Genomic DNA, 15,926 nt, shown 5'->3' on the forward strand with positions numbered 1-15,926 from the left:
CGAGACAAAGAATTTTTTGGTTTTTTTATTGGCCGCAAGTGCGGCACCAGCCTTCTGCGCACATTCGGCACCAGTCGACATAAGCATTATAGCTATGTCTGCGACTTTCTTGTCCACCACCTAAACTTTTCTTGCGTTTCATCTTTTTATTCTTTTTTTATTTAGACCTGGCGATCTTTATTTTTACAGAAAGAACAATGCTTGTTACATAAATGTACTATCCATTTCGCGTAACGTGTTTCATAAGCGAGCGGACCACCCAAGTGAGCAGACTAGCAAAGCCTACTAAAACGCCTGCGCAGTGACATGGTGCAACACTACAATATTGTTTTGTACTATTTATAATAGTATACTATTCTTTAAATATATAACTACTATCGAAATAATCTATTTTTATTATGTAAGCAATGTATTTTACAAGCAAGTAGTTTATATATGTAAGTAGTCTACGCTAACTAAATCTTAGCACATTATACTTTAATTAATAATGTATCTACTAATTAACTTTTAATATACTAATAAAAAAAGTAAAATACTTTTAGCTTTTTAAGCATCTTAAAAAAGCTAAATTTCAAGTATTTAAAACTACCTTACTTTAAAATATAATAGTAGACTTTTATAACAAACCTATATAATGTATTTTATAAGTAAGCAGTCTACAGAGGTAAACAGTCTATTCTAATAACATTTTTATACTTGAATTACATTTTACTCTACAACGCCTATATTAATTAATTTAATATTAAAAAACAATTTATAATATCTACTTTATACATAGTACAAGTTTTAACTTAGTAACTTTACTAGTAGTAGTAGCTACAGCATTATTAGTTTTATAGTATAGTAGCTAATTCTACGCTATTCTAGCTTATTTTATTTATATTTTACTTATTTTTTACTAGTTAACTTAAATCTACTTTATTTATAAATATAAACGTTTTTTATTTTAAATCTAATGTTTTATTACGCTTTAACGTACACTACAGGCGAGTTGCTTACACACCTAAGTTACTTACTTTTACTAAGACTCTACTAAACTACTCTTTCTATACTAATACATTTCTAAAAACTGTTACAATCTCTGCTTCAAGGCATAGTTACCTAAAGTACGCTAGGCTAGGGAAGAAAATAGAGGAGTCCGGATGAGGAGAGACTAAGCTATCGACGGATGTACGGTCCGCGTAGCTTTCGTTCTAGGGTAGGAGTAGGCTAACTGTAGTTTGCCCTTTAACAGCAGTATAAAGTGCTTAGGTTAAACAGTTCTTAGTAGAACAAAATAAAGGTATATATAGTGTAAAATATATAACGTACTTCACAGGCAAGTTGCTTACACACCTAAGTTGCTTACTTTTGCTAAGACCCTACTAAACTACTCTTCCTACACTAATACATTCCCTACAACACTACTTAGACACGCTAAAAGAATGTTAGATACAGCTTACACTCTAAGCTTTTAAATAAAACATAAAACTCTTAAAAAAATGTACTATAGCTATATATAAAGTTTTATAAAAAATAATAAATAACTATAGCGCTAGATAACCTTTACAAGCTAATTCTACAGCTAAATTATAGAAGCTAGGTAATAAAAAGAAGTAGGTAATTATTAAAACTATACTTAAGCTATATGCGCAAGGAATTTCCTCTTAAATAGCATTTATAGCTAATATAGCTAATTCTTTGCGCGCTAAGTATAATCTAGGCTATGTTTACATAAACTAGCCTAGTATATTTATAAAGTGTTATTTAGAGCTTAAAGTAACATTTAAGCGTAAGTATAACTATAAGAGAGCTTTTTATAAGAGTTCTAGAGTAATTTAGAGCAGGTTTAGCCTTATAGAGAATATTAAAGCTAAGTATAGCATCTAGAATAATAACATGTACAACTTTAGCAAAACAGAGTTTATAATTAGCTAAATATCTCTTAACTATACTTGCGCTTAAAACTTTACTTTAAGCTTTAAATAATGCTTTATAAATGTACTAGGCTAGTTTATGTAAACATAGCCTAGATTACGCTTAGCGCACAAAGAATTAGCTATATTAGCTATAAATGCTATTTAAGGGGAAATTTCTTACGCATATAGCTTAAGTATAGTCTTAATAATTACCTACTTTTTTTTATTACCTAGCCTTTATAATTTAGCTATAGAATTAGCTTATAAAGGTTGTTTAGTGCTATAGTTATTTATTATTTTTTATAAGACTTTACACATAGCTATAGCACATTTTTTTAAGAGTTTTATGTCTTATTTAAAAGCTTAGAGTGTAAGCTATATCTAACATTCTTTTAGCGCGTCTAAGTAGTGTTGTAGGGAATGCATTAGTGTAGAAAGGGTGGTTTAGTAGGGTCTTAGTAAAAGTAAGTGACTTAGGTGTGTAAGCAACTTGCCTGTAAAGTACATTAATTAGTATTACTCTTATTATAAAGTAGTAATGCTACTTAGTCTATATAGTAATAAACTAAGATAAACTAAGCTTTAATTATAACCTTTTTAATAATAGTTAAGGTTTAAACTATATACATAAAGTTCTTAGTAGTTAAGTGTTGTTAAGCGCAATGCGCGTTTACCTATCCTACAGCGCGTATTAGCGCTTGTTGCGCTTAAACGTCCTTTTTTATTAGACACTACACTTAGCTGTGCACTAGTCTAATAAGTCTATCTATTTGTTGTCTGTTAAGTTATATAACTTAGTAGGTAAAGTAATAAGAGAACTCTAGCCTTATTTATTTAAAACAGTAGAGCACTTATAGTTAGTAGCTTATAGTCTAATTATAAATTATAACATGTAGGCTCTTTTTTTTATTAGCGTTCTTACTGTTTTACTTACACTTTTATAAGTATTAAAGTTTTCTTTTATCTAGTGTGTGCCCTTCTATAAATGCTTTATAGATATCTATTTTTATTAACCATGCTTTATTAGCTCTTTTATTAGTCTATCTATGTTTATTATTTACACGCTATAGCTTATCTTAATCCTCTTTACTATATAAAAATGCAACTATGTAGTCTTTGCTATTCTACTAAGTTCTTTTATGTTTGAAATTTGTTATTAGACAAGTGTGTAGAGTGTGTTTAAAAGAGAAGTTATTATAACACCTTTATTTCTAACACAGCTTAAGATTATTTAAAGAAGAAATAAAAGTAGCTTCTTTTAGAAATAAAAGATGCTTGCGCTTAATAAAAGCAAAAAAAAAGTTTAGTAAAGGCTTATAGTTCTTTTTCTTTTTAACTTATTTTACGGGGTTAGCGGCCCTTTATATTATAGCTATCTAATGCAGCAGCAGTTTCTTCTGCTAATAATAGTGTTTTCTAGTCTAGAGAACTTTCTCTAGGCTAGTTCTAGCTAGAAGAGACGCTTAATAATCTTAGAAAAGTTAAGAAGTGTTTATTAAGTTCTTAATTAGTTTCTACATGTTTTTACTAGTAAGCTATTCTTTTTACTTTACTAAAAACTTTTTTCTTTTTTAGGTGTTAGCTATTTATTTAACTTTATATTTTACTTTAATATCTCTTTATTTTATTAAGAAAAGGGGTATCTTTTTAAGCGCTTTTTTAAGCTTTAAAATATAAAACTAAGAGTGTATACGCATTTCTTTTAGTAGCTTAAGTTTATAATTATCCTTTTATGCCTATAGTACCTTGTATAGGCTAATATGTTTCGCTATAAGTTTTTAAGATAGTCTAAAAGTATAGAGGTTTTAAGTTTTAAAGTATATATAATTTCTAAGTTGAATTATAAAGGCTCTTTTTTAAGTTTTATTTATATTCTGTTTTATTTTCTCTTAACTAGCCTTAGCTTTAATTGCTAATTTTTAATGCAGTTTTAATAGTTAAGATAGATAGTTAGCAGTTTCTAGTAAGTTCATAGGTTACATGCCGTAAAGCGTAAAGCAGGGATAATAGCTAAAGTTAGTCTTATATAGTGTTTCTGTCGGTTGACCTAGGTTCGATCGAACGAACGTACGCCCAAGGGGCGTACCAAGAGGTGAGCAGGCAAAGATCTTCTTGTTATTGACTACTGCCCTCTCTCTTCGTACGAAGAAAGAGGGCTCTTAAGTACACATAGCCCCTAACGCACAGGCCAGATAGCCAACGTTTCAGGCAACCTAATTCAGCCGTACACGTGTACGGACACAGCTTACGTACGGACAGTTTCCTTTGTTATAGTAGATTCTACTATGTTAATAGCTAGCTAAGCTATAAAAAGCTATTCTACCTAATTTATCTAGTTATAAAATATATAGTTCTTTAGATATTTTTCTATCTTAGTATTTAGCCTCTCTGTTTAACTATTTATAGGTAATACACTATAGATAACCTATGTTGTATTCCTAAGTGTCTTATTATAGCTTTCTAGAATTTACTTATAAATAGCTTTTCTCTATTAGAGATAATAACCTATAAGCATTTATAAACTAAAAATATGTTTTATTTTAGCTTATACATAAATTCTTTAGCTGTAATGCTTTTTTTAGTAAGCTATGTATGTAAAAACTTTATTATCTTGTCTAAAGTAACTGCTATTCTATTACAGAGTCTCTCTGTTCCTAGTTTGCATAATAGAGGTAGTTTAGTAATAAAGTTTATTATTATTATAGTCTAAGGTTGTTCTAGGGCTTTAATTAACTATAGGTAACTATATGTTTTATGTCTTCTAGAGTTATTTTTATTATAGATGTTACATTCCTAGAGAATTTCTATGCATAGTTATTTTAACTAAGGCATGTTTTAGGAAATTATAGCTTTAATTTTTTTTCTAAAGTATTCTAATTCTAGAGTGTCTAAACATAGAGGCTTTATAGTATTCTCTAATAAGGTTTTTCTATCCTTATTCTACTATTATAAGGGTTGCAATTAACTCTTCTAGGACTAGCCTATTATAGACTAGTCCTTTATCTGTTTTTTTAAATAATGTAAATTTCTTAGTATCTTCTTTATTTTCTTTAAAATAGTCTAAGCGTTAGCTTAAAGCATTTACTTACTAATTATTTATTTCTATAACATGTTTTATTACAAGATTAAACTAGGCTAGTTTTATAGCTTATTATATTTGCATTAGCAACAGTTTTTTTATTGTTAAGAAAGTAACTAGATTAGTGTAATCTATGTAGATAATAAAGCATTATTCTGTTCGTTATAGTGTAGTTTTCTATGCTCTTAGCATGTTTACTATAGCTTTAAGTTCTTTATTAGAAATACTATAGTTTTGTTCTAACAAGGAGAATTTTACTAAGTAGTAGGCTACTAGATGCTATCGTTTGTTTTTCCGCTTTTAGAGAAACACTGCTCCTTTAGCTCTTAGTAATGCATCTATGTGTAGCTTAGTTTTAAGGCACAGGTTGTACATTTATACTACTAGTTTACTAGTTATAATCTCTTTAAGTTTCTAAAAGGCTTTATCTATCTAAGAGGTCTAGATAAAGCTGCCTTTATACCTTACCTTTTCTATTATAGTGTTAGTAAGTAGAAGTGTAATCCTTAAATAGTCTTTTATTATTTATTATATGTATCCTATTAGACTTAGAAATCCTCTAATTTCTTTTATACTTATAAGTACTAGCTTCTTTTTTACTTTCTTAACTTTTATAAAGTTTATTTTTACTTCTTTCTTATTAATAATAAATCTAAGGTACTTTATTTTTTATATGTTAAATTTGCATTTTAAGAGTTATAAGTAGAGTTTGTATTTTCATAGCTAGTTTAATACTAGTTTTACCTTTGCTACATAATCTAGCTTATTATGCTTAGTGTAGATAAAAATGTTGTCTAGGTATACTAACATAAAAATGTCTAAGTATAGGTTAAGCGCTATGTTAATAACTCTTTAGAATGTAGCTAAGGCATTAGTAAAACTAAACAGCATAATAAGTAGCTTATATAAGGCGCTAGAAGTTTAGAAAGCTGTTATCTATTTATTGTAACGATTCTACGAATCGTTTCATCTCGGGTCACTCAGATCCTATCTGAAGGGTCCCTGTATTGGCCCCGACTATGACTTGACCTAGTCCCCCGCAGTTACCCCTATTCTCTTATATATTTAGTCGCACCTCGCCCCTGTAGCTAGCTTAGTAGTTTTCTAATATCCTTTTATACAAGGCCTATAGGTATTAATAGCATTTCTAGGTTTAGAGTCCCCACGCACTCTTATATGCCTCTAAGTGGATTCCTACTGCATTTAGACCTATTATCTTGCCTGCGCTGTTACATTATATTAAAAAACTTACTTTTACTAGTAACAGCCTTATTAATAATATTATATTAATTATTTATTTAACTATGTCTAACTTTAAGAAGTGTTTAATTTAGTTTAAGTTACTATTTTTACATACAATTACATTAAATTATTTAGTTATTATAGATAAGATCTTAGAGACCTTTTACTAACTAAAGCCTTTAGGTTTAGAACTTCCTATCTCTTATAATTAAAATTACTTTTAAAAAAGTTATAAAGAGTGCGCTAAAGTAGAAACCTAGAGACTACTAATAACTTATTAAGATTAGAGATAACTACTAATGCCTAACCTTTAACTACTCTTAGACTTTAGTATAAAGCTTACAACACGCTCTAGCTATAGCTAAAGTAAGATGCCTACTACTAAAGCTAAATAACTACTAACTTTAACAGCTAACCTTTTTTTTATAGAACTTAAAGCTAAAAACCTACTAAATTTAGAGTTAAACTCTAGTAATATAGCCCTTAAAGACTAAGTTACTTAATTAAGAGTATAAATTAAATAGCTAACTAAATTAAAAACTGTTAGTTCTAATTAACTCTTACTAACTACTAAATTACTTTTAATAATGCCTTAAATTACTTTTACTATACTAATAGTAAGAGACTTTTTAAGCTCTTTTAAGCTCTTTTAAAGCTACTTTACTAAACACACACCTAAGATTAAGAACCTTATAAATAGTAAAAAACCTATGTTTAAATAATAGTAAGCCTTTATTATAGATAGACTTAACATTAATTTAGATTACTATTAAAGTAAGTGTGCACACATAGTGTTAGTATAGAGACACACTGCTAGTATTGCAAAGGAATACCTAGAGCCTAGATACCTAGCTAAATTAAACAACTTTTAGTTTAAAAACATAAAAAAAATAATTAAGCTTTTATAAACTTACTTTATTACTAGTAATAAAAAGACAGAGGCGCAATAGGCGTTTTAAACTCTAAAAATAAGTAAAAAAGAAGCATTTTTTACTTTTAAAGCTTACTTTATTAGTGCTGCTGTTAAAGGGTTTATATTAAAGTTAAAATAGTTCTTTTACTTATAAAAGAAAATACTGCCTAGCTTAAAAGTACTAAACTTAGGTTTTAAACACACTTAGAAAAGCTTTTTTAAATTAATAGTAGCCTATCTAATAGCTTATAACATAGAAAAAAGGAACACTTTTACTATTTTAAAGTAAACTGTTAACTACACCTAACATTCTAATATTAGACTTATTATAAATTAATCTTAGAAAGTTTCTAGTAATACATTTAAGGCAGTATACTATTCTAGTGCACTCTAATCTGCACCTATGTTAGTATCCTAATCCACCCTGGCTACCTACTAACAACCTAGCTAGACACCTGCCTTTAAAAGACAAACAACTTCTAGCAACTATTATAATTATAGTAAACTAAAACATTTTACTAGTAATTATCTTATCTCTAAAGTATAAAAAATTAAGGTAGAGTAATAAAAATCTAAGGAAAAGTTTATAAATGTAAATAATTATAACTTAGACTTTTTTTAGATAGAAAATAAAAATACTTAAAAAAACTTTTTATTTTAAGCTTAAATAAGTATAACCTAGCAAATATTAACTTATTACACTTATTTAAAGGAAAACATTTTTAAGTCTTTACTATTTTATGTTTAAAAGGCATTAAAGTCTAATTAAATCCCTTAGTTAATACTAGCGCACATAGTTTTTTATTTATTAACTTAATAACTACTAAGTTTTTTTTCTAATACCTTTATGTCCCTATCTAATGTTTACCTTTTAAAGTTATAGTTAAGAGCTTTTAAGACTAAATCTAAGTTCCTATCTACTAGTATATCTACCTGCACATGTAAATTAATAGTAGAAGCATTTAAAACTGCCCTTTTATAATTATAGACCTTAGCTTACAGGATTATATTATTAGTATTAAATAGCTATGTTGTTTTAAACTCTATTTAGATATAAAAAAAAATTAGATTTTATAGCTTAATAAGTATCCTACTACTTATAAACTTTTACTGCCTTTGCTTATACAATTAAACTAGCCTACATGTAATAAAGAAGTAGAGTTAGATATTAGACAACACAACGCACTATAGAAAAAAGACTACATTTAGTAGTTATGCAGCCTAATAATTAACTGCATTAAGAGTTTACTAAAGCTACTAAAATTATACTAGTCTTCTATTACTTATAGTCTAAAGACACTTAAATTATTAATCTACTTATTTATTAAAAAGTCTAAAACAGGTCTAAAGAAAATCTATTTCCCTACTATTACCTTTATCTTAGTAAATGCTTTTTATTTTAATATAAAAAAAATTTTTTTTTAACTTTTATTTATAAAATTAAGTGTTTAATTAAAAACAAGTAAGCTTTACTATTAGATAATAAATATAAAACTAAAGTATTAGTAAACCTCTAATTACTATCTAAATACTGTTAGTACTAAGACATATTTAGCTACACTGCAGCCTACTAATTACTAGCACATTGCTTATACAACTATAAGATTATCCTTATAGAACCTCTTTCTAACAGTTACAGCCCTTTATACAAACAGAACATTAAGGAACTAGAGGTAATAAAGAAGTATGTTATAAATAATCTAAAATATAGCTTTATTAAGTAGAGTTAAAGCTTTTTTACATTTCTTATTTTTTATATATAGAAACTAAATAGCAACTTACATATCTATGTTAATTACTATAAACTTAATGCTATTACCTATAAGAATGTGTATCTAATACTGTGCATAGATAAACTCTTATTAAAACCTATAAAGGCAGCTATTTTTACTAAGTTTAATATTTGCGCAGCCTTTAATAAGATTAGAATAGACCTAAGCTCTAAGAAGTGTACAACCTTTTAGACATAATATAAAACATATAAGTGTAAAGTCTTACTTTTTAGATTATGTAATAGCCTAGCAACTTACTAGCGTTATATAAATAATATATTAATTAACTACTTAGACAACTTCTGCATTACTTATTTAAATAATATTCTTATCTACTTTAAAAATAAAGCAACTTATATTTTTTATGTTAAAAAGGTTTTAGAAAGGCTATAGTAAGCAGAATTATAAGTAAAAATTAAAAAAAGTAAATTTTATGTTACTTAAATAAAGTATCTTAGCTATATACTTTTAAACAAAGGACTAAAAGTTAACTTATAGAAAGTAGAGGTACTACGCAACTAGCAAGCGCCTACTACTATAACAGGTGTAAAATCCTTTCTAGGCTTTACTAAATTTTATTAGTAATTTGTTTTAAAATTTTTTTATATAGTAAAACTAATTATTGCGCTTTAAAGTCCTACTACCTCTTTTATATAGACTTTAGAGTGTAATACAGCTTTTAAAAAGCTAAAGTCTAAGCTACTAAAAATACTTACACTTTACTATTTTAACTTTATGTTGTAAACTAAAATTAAAACTAACACTTTTAATAGAGTAGTAGCAGAAGTCCTATCTTAGGAAAATGCTAATAGAAATTAGTGCCCTATTTTATTCTATAGTAAGGTCTTATCTAGTTTAGAGCTAAACTAGAAAATACATAATAAGAAGCTATTTGCAATTATTACTGTGTTTAAATAATAAAAGGCTAAGCTTACATTAGCAATAACAAGCACCCTAGTATATACTAATTATTAGTTATTAGAGTACTTTATAATAATAAAGGTGCTAAATGCTTATTAAGTCTATTAAGCTAAAAAGTTAGCTTAGTATTACTTTTAAATTAAGTACACCTCTAGTAAGAATAATGCTAGGGCAGACATTCTTAGCTATTATAAATAAGATGTAGAAAATTTAAAAGCAGCCTAAACTAATAACTAGTTAAGGGTCTTTCTTAGACTACACTAACTTTACCTTTAAATTAATAAGAAATTAGCCTAGTACTATATTACTTAAACAACAACTTAAGTAACTTTACTAAATGTTATAAAAGAACTAGACTAGGTTATATTTTTATATTTTTTAAAATTAATTAATGTATTACTTTAGAAAAATTAAGCTTTTTTTATATAAAAGTAAAAACTTTTACTTTACTATTATTAAATAGAAAATAGACTATTTCTTTATACTAACTATTTATGTGTTCTAGTAAACTTACTGCTGTGCACCTAACTTATTTAAGAAGTTTATAATTAAGTATCTTTAGCACACCCTAGTGCTACTAAGACCTATTAGTTACTATCTTAAAAGTACTACTAGAATAGTATAGAGGCTACTTATAAATAATATGTATAAAATTACTTTCTTTGTTATAAAGCTTATCTAAAACAGACTTAAACCTTAAGGTTTATTTACTCTTTTTTAATCCCTAACTAACTAATGCAGCACTTGTGTATTAACTTTAAGAATTTTTTTAAAAATAAGTCTAGTTATAACTAGATTATAGTTATAATTAATTATATATTTAAATAAGCTATTTTTATTCCCTACTATAAAATAATTAACACTTAAAAAATAGCTGCCTTATTTATTTAATAAGTGTACTATTTTAGCTACACACCTAAAACTATTATCTTTAACTAGGGACCCTAGTTTATATCTAGTTTCTAGTCTAAATTTTGTTAAATTTTAGGTGTAAAAGTTAAGCTTTTTACTACTTATTATAAGAAAATAGATAGCTAAATAGAGATTATAAATAAGTATATTAATTAAAGACTAAGGCCTTTTATATTTTTTTACTAAAATAACTAGAGTTCCTTACTACTTCTAATTAATTAGGCTTAGATAACCTTACTCTATATAATAATTAAAATGTCTTTATATTAAGTTTTATATAGCTTTAAACTATGTTAAAGCTAGAACTAAAAACATTCTACAGAACCTATTACAGCTATAGACAAGCTAAATTATAAGAATGCTCTAGTATTAGCAACCTGCATACATGCAGCCTAAGAGTTAGCTAAGACTTATATAGAAAAGGCCTAGAATTAGATGCAAACTATAGTTAACTGCTACTACTAGCTAGTTAACTAAAAGGTTAGCAACATAGTCTACCTAGATACTAAGAACCTAGCTGTTTAAAGACCTAGCTAAAAACTATCTAAATAATAAAAAGGCCCTTTTAAAGTACTTAAATAAGTTAAAAACTTATACTACTTAAAGCTACCTTTAGAGTTAAAAATACATAATGTCTTTGCACTAAACATACTTTATAAAGACCTCTAGGATCTACTCCTAGAATAAAAACCTCTAAAACCCCCTAAAATTACTATTAATAAAGTAGAGAAGTAAAAAGTAGAGGAAATACTTACTAGTAAGCTCTACTAAAAAACACTTAAGTACTAAGTAAAATAAGTAAAACACAACTCTAATCTAGTCTAGTATAAGGCTTTAAATTTTATAAGTTTTCTTTATAAACTAAAGGCTTTTTATAATAAGCATTTAAATTAGCTAGGACTTTTAAAGGCTTTATATAAGTAAATTAAGGCTTTTAAAGCTAGTATAAAAGGCATAGATTACTTAGTAGACAATAAGGTATAAAAGTAAAAAGTAAATTTATAGTTATACATAATAGTATTACAACTTTATAGACATTACGCTAGGGAGGTTTAACAGCAAGCTATTAGACACCTCTAAACTCTTCTTTTCCTTCTCCTCTACTTTTTTTTCTCTTTTTCCTCCTCTTCTCTCTCCCCTTTAGACTCCTTTTAAACCCCCTTTACTTTATTCTTAACTGCCTAAGAGCGCTGTAATGTCTGCTTAAAAGTTAAACACTAAAGCTTTTAAAGCTAAAACCTAATAGAGCAGCTTAGTGTTTTAGTAGAACAAAGCTACCTAGACACTAGCTGTAGAAAGACTAGCTTTTTAACTCTTTATAACCTACACTACCTGCACTAGGCTCTAAGCAGACTTTAAAATAGCCTTAAAAGCCCCCTTTTTATTCTCTTTACTCTCTATGTTTTAGGCTGCTGCCTATAGCTTAAAATAGCTTTAAAGGACTAGAAATTTCTTTTTATAATATAAAAAAACCTACGCGCGTGTTAGTAAACTATACCCTAGCTATATTAAACTATATTTATATAAAATTACATTTTTTATTATGTAAAGTGTAATACTTACATTTTTTTAATTTAAAGAACTAAAAAGAAAACTTAACCTAAAGGCTATAAGCTAGGGCGCAGGAAGCCTAAAAGCAGATAACTTAAAAGGCCTCTAAAGAGGCTCTAGAAGGGGGGCAGAGCAGCATAGTAAATTTCTTTAATACTATAATTAGTTAGTAGACTAAGCTATAAGATGTTAAGTGTATAACAATACCTATAAAGTAGAGATTTAGATAATAGCTAAAAAAGAAACTAACAACATTAACTAAACTATATAGGTAAAGTAAGTAAACACTTATTACTATAAATAATAAATTTAATATATTAATAATAACTACACTACTAGTTACTACTAAATAAAAACATTATAATAAAGGCATTATATTAGTATTAGGTTTTTAGTTTATTTCTTAGTAACAGGAAATTTTAGTTAAGATAGTTATACTTATTATATTTTATCTAAATTAGTTTTAAAGTAGTTCTAAATACTTTCTAAACACTACAGATAAAGACTATTAGCTTATAAAAGAGGGGGTAGTGTAATAATTCTACAAATTGTTCTATCTTAGGTTACTTAGATCCTATCTAAAGGGTCTCTGTATTAGCCCTAACTATAACTTAACCTAGTCCCCTGCAGTTACCCCTATTCCCTTATGTATTTAGTTGCACCTTGCCCCTGTAGCTAGCTTAGTAGTTTTCTGATATCCTTTTGTACAAGGCCTATAGGTGTTAATGGCATTCCCAGGTTCAGAGTCCCCACGCACTCCCATATGCCTCTGAGTGGATTCCCACCGCATTCGGACCTATTGTCTTGCCTGCGCCGTTACATTTATAGCCTTCTTTAATATCTTATTAAACTTATCTTAAACTTTAGATTTTATAAAATGCTTAGTCTCTTTAAGCTAGTTTATAATATCTTAAATAATAGAGAGTAGAAACTAGTTATAGATAGTGTTTTTATTAAAGGTTTAATAGTCTTAGTAGACTTTAATTTTCCCTTCTTTCTTTTTTATAAATACTACTGCTAATGCTATTAGGCTGTTACTTTTTTTAAATATAGCCTCTTACTAGCATTTTATCTACATAGTTTTATAGGGCTTTCTTTTAGATTTTTGTTAAAGGTCTTAGTTTGTAAGTTTTTAGCTGTAGGTTAAGTTTTAGATTTATAGTGTAGTTCTATAGCTAGTATAGTAGAAGTTCTTTAGAGTCTTTAGAAGTTTTAAACATGTTATAGTAGTTGCTATATTTATTAAAGATAGTAGGCTCTAGTTATTATACTATTTAATATATCCTAGCCTATTCTACTTCTTAGTTAATAAGTATTTTCTTTAGTGTAGTTTCTTCTAATTCTTTTTTTATTATTTAAATTACCCTAGCTTTAGGTTTTTAGCATAGAAATTTTTTTAGTTTCTATTTCTTAAGATACTAGCCTGCCCTCTATTTTACTTTCTTATGTATTAAATAGGTATCTTAATAGCATGCAGACTAGGTTATAGTTACATGTTGCTTAAAAGTCTAGATAGTTATATTTCTCTAGTTAATTTCTAGATTATATTTATGTAGCTAATTATAGCCTAATATAGCTTAGTATTTACCTTTAAGAGGTAGTATACTTACTACTTTTTAGTTATAAGTATCTTTTATTTCTAAGTTAAGTTTAGTTATTTTAAGAGAAATATATTCTTTTTTAAACTTAATTAAGAACGCGTCTGTAAGAGTAACTCTAAAAAGCTTATTCTTATCTAGTATAGTATGTTACAGTAGTCTACTTATTATAAGTTAATAGTAGTAAACATGCATTTACTGTTAATTAAGGCTATTTTTTTATGTTCTTTTAACATAAATTTTATTATAAGACTTTAGCTAATTTTTTATTTAACTACTACTAATGCTTTTGTATTTTAGTATATAATATTATAGTCTAGAGTCTTGTTTTTTTAATATTTTTTATAACTTTTTTTATGCTTCTATCTAGTCTGTTGTTACGACCCACGATTGGACCGTAAGCTACCAACCGATCATGCCCCACCATTTGAACGAACAAGGCTGGAATCCCCTTGTCACCCCACCTCGTGAATCACGTGACCTAACGGACCAGGAATGGACAGAGTTATTAGACCGGTGGATGGAGGAATGCATCATCTAATAAGCGAAGAACGTTTGCATGCTATGCATGCTATGCGCGCCGCCAGAGGATAGAGCGCGCACGACGCGCAGAGCGCGCAACTAGAATAACTTTGTGTATATACTTAGGATCCTAACTATTGTTCGGAGGTTGTAATTAAAGTTTAGTTTATTATTACATAGACTAAGTAGCATTGCTACTTTATAATAAGAAGTAATACTAATTATATATCTTACACTTTATACCTCTAATTTTGTTCTACTAGGAACTGTTTACCTAAGCATCTTATACTGCTGTTAAAGAGCAAACTATAATTAGCCGCACCTCCTTACCCTAGTAACTAAGCCTCGACGGCCTGTACACCTGCTTAAGACTAAGTTCTCTACCACCCGCTCCCTAAAACTCATCTCTAGGCCCCGTGTGCTTCGGTTACTATTTCCCTGAAGTAGAGATTGTAACATCTGTCTAGAGCCTATGTTTTTAGTAGCCTTTAATTATGTAATCTTCTACTAAGCATTAGCAGTTCTCTACTTAGTAGTGTTATAAAAGTTAATTATTTACCTAGTGTGCCTTTTACTAGAAGTAGTAGAAGACACAGTCTCTACATTTTCTGCATTCTGTCTATAAGAGGTTTTTGTAGTCTAGACTAGAGCTGCAATAGAGACAGCTTAGCATTTTATATTCTATAGGCTCTTCTTTTAGGATGATGTCCTTTACTTTACTAGTTTCTGTTTGTTTTAGCTACTACCTAGCCTAGTGCTTAGTAAGCTAATGTTTTACATAGTACCTATTTAAGCATAAGTACTATAGAAACAGGTAATCCTTTAGGTTTATATAGACTAGTACTAGTTGTACCTGTGTCTACCTTAGGTATTTCTTTATTCTTATAATCTTAAAGCAAGTGTTTTTTATAACAGTAGTAGGTTTTACTATGCTGCTTACTTTTACATAGAATGTAATACTAATTAAGCTGTCTTATTTTTAACTCCTTTCTAGTTACTACTAGTGCTAGAGGAGGAGTCTTAGACCTTTCCTAGCAGGGGTTAGGTGTCTATAATAGTGTGGGTAGCTACTTAAAGCCTTTCTCTTTTTAAAAAATATTTTAAAAGAAGTTTTATTAATTCTTTTTATTTAAGATGCTATAATATACTCTAGTAATATTTAACATTACTTTATACATCTTTATATTATTATTAATAGGTTCTTTTTAATATAGTATTTTATAATACCAGTGTTTATAATTTACTCTGCACCTCTAGCACTAACTTTGTTAAAATTATTAAGTAAGCTTTTCTACTAGTGTTCCTAACATAGGTTATTTTAAAAAGAACTTTTCTTCCTTTATTTACACATTTTATATGTAATTTATAACTTATGTTAAACAGCATAGTCTTTTATAAACTATAGCTTCTTTTAGTGCTAAGTTAATATTATAGCTATTTTTGTCCGTACGCAGCAGCAGCGTCACAGTCTGGATACGAGCGATCGCGCACGAGCAGGACCACGTATCTCTGTCACAT

At 27.9% G+C, this 15,926-nt stretch overlaps 1 protein-coding gene across 1 annotated transcript; it reads left to right on the forward strand.

Annotated features, from left to right (window-relative positions):
- Positions 1-14,301: 14,301 nt before the first annotated feature.
- Positions 14,302-14,480, forward strand: BDR25DRAFT_358408 (uncharacterized protein; the record flags this gene model as incomplete). Its single annotated transcript, XM_033695944.1, has 2 exons — positions 14,302-14,402; positions 14,432-14,480. The coding sequence occupies 2 exons, from the start codon at positions 14,302-14,304 to the stop codon at positions 14,478-14,480; spliced, it is 150 nt and encodes a 49-aa protein (XP_033544564.1).
- Positions 14,481-15,926: the final 1,446 nt, after the last annotated feature.

This window comes from Lindgomyces ingoldianus (assembly GCF_010093535.1).
Source record: "Lindgomyces ingoldianus strain ATCC 200398 unplaced genomic scaffold BDR25scaffold_28, whole genome shotgun sequence".
NCBI lineage: Eukaryota > Fungi > Ascomycota > Dothideomycetes > Pleosporales > Lindgomycetaceae > Lindgomyces > Lindgomyces ingoldianus.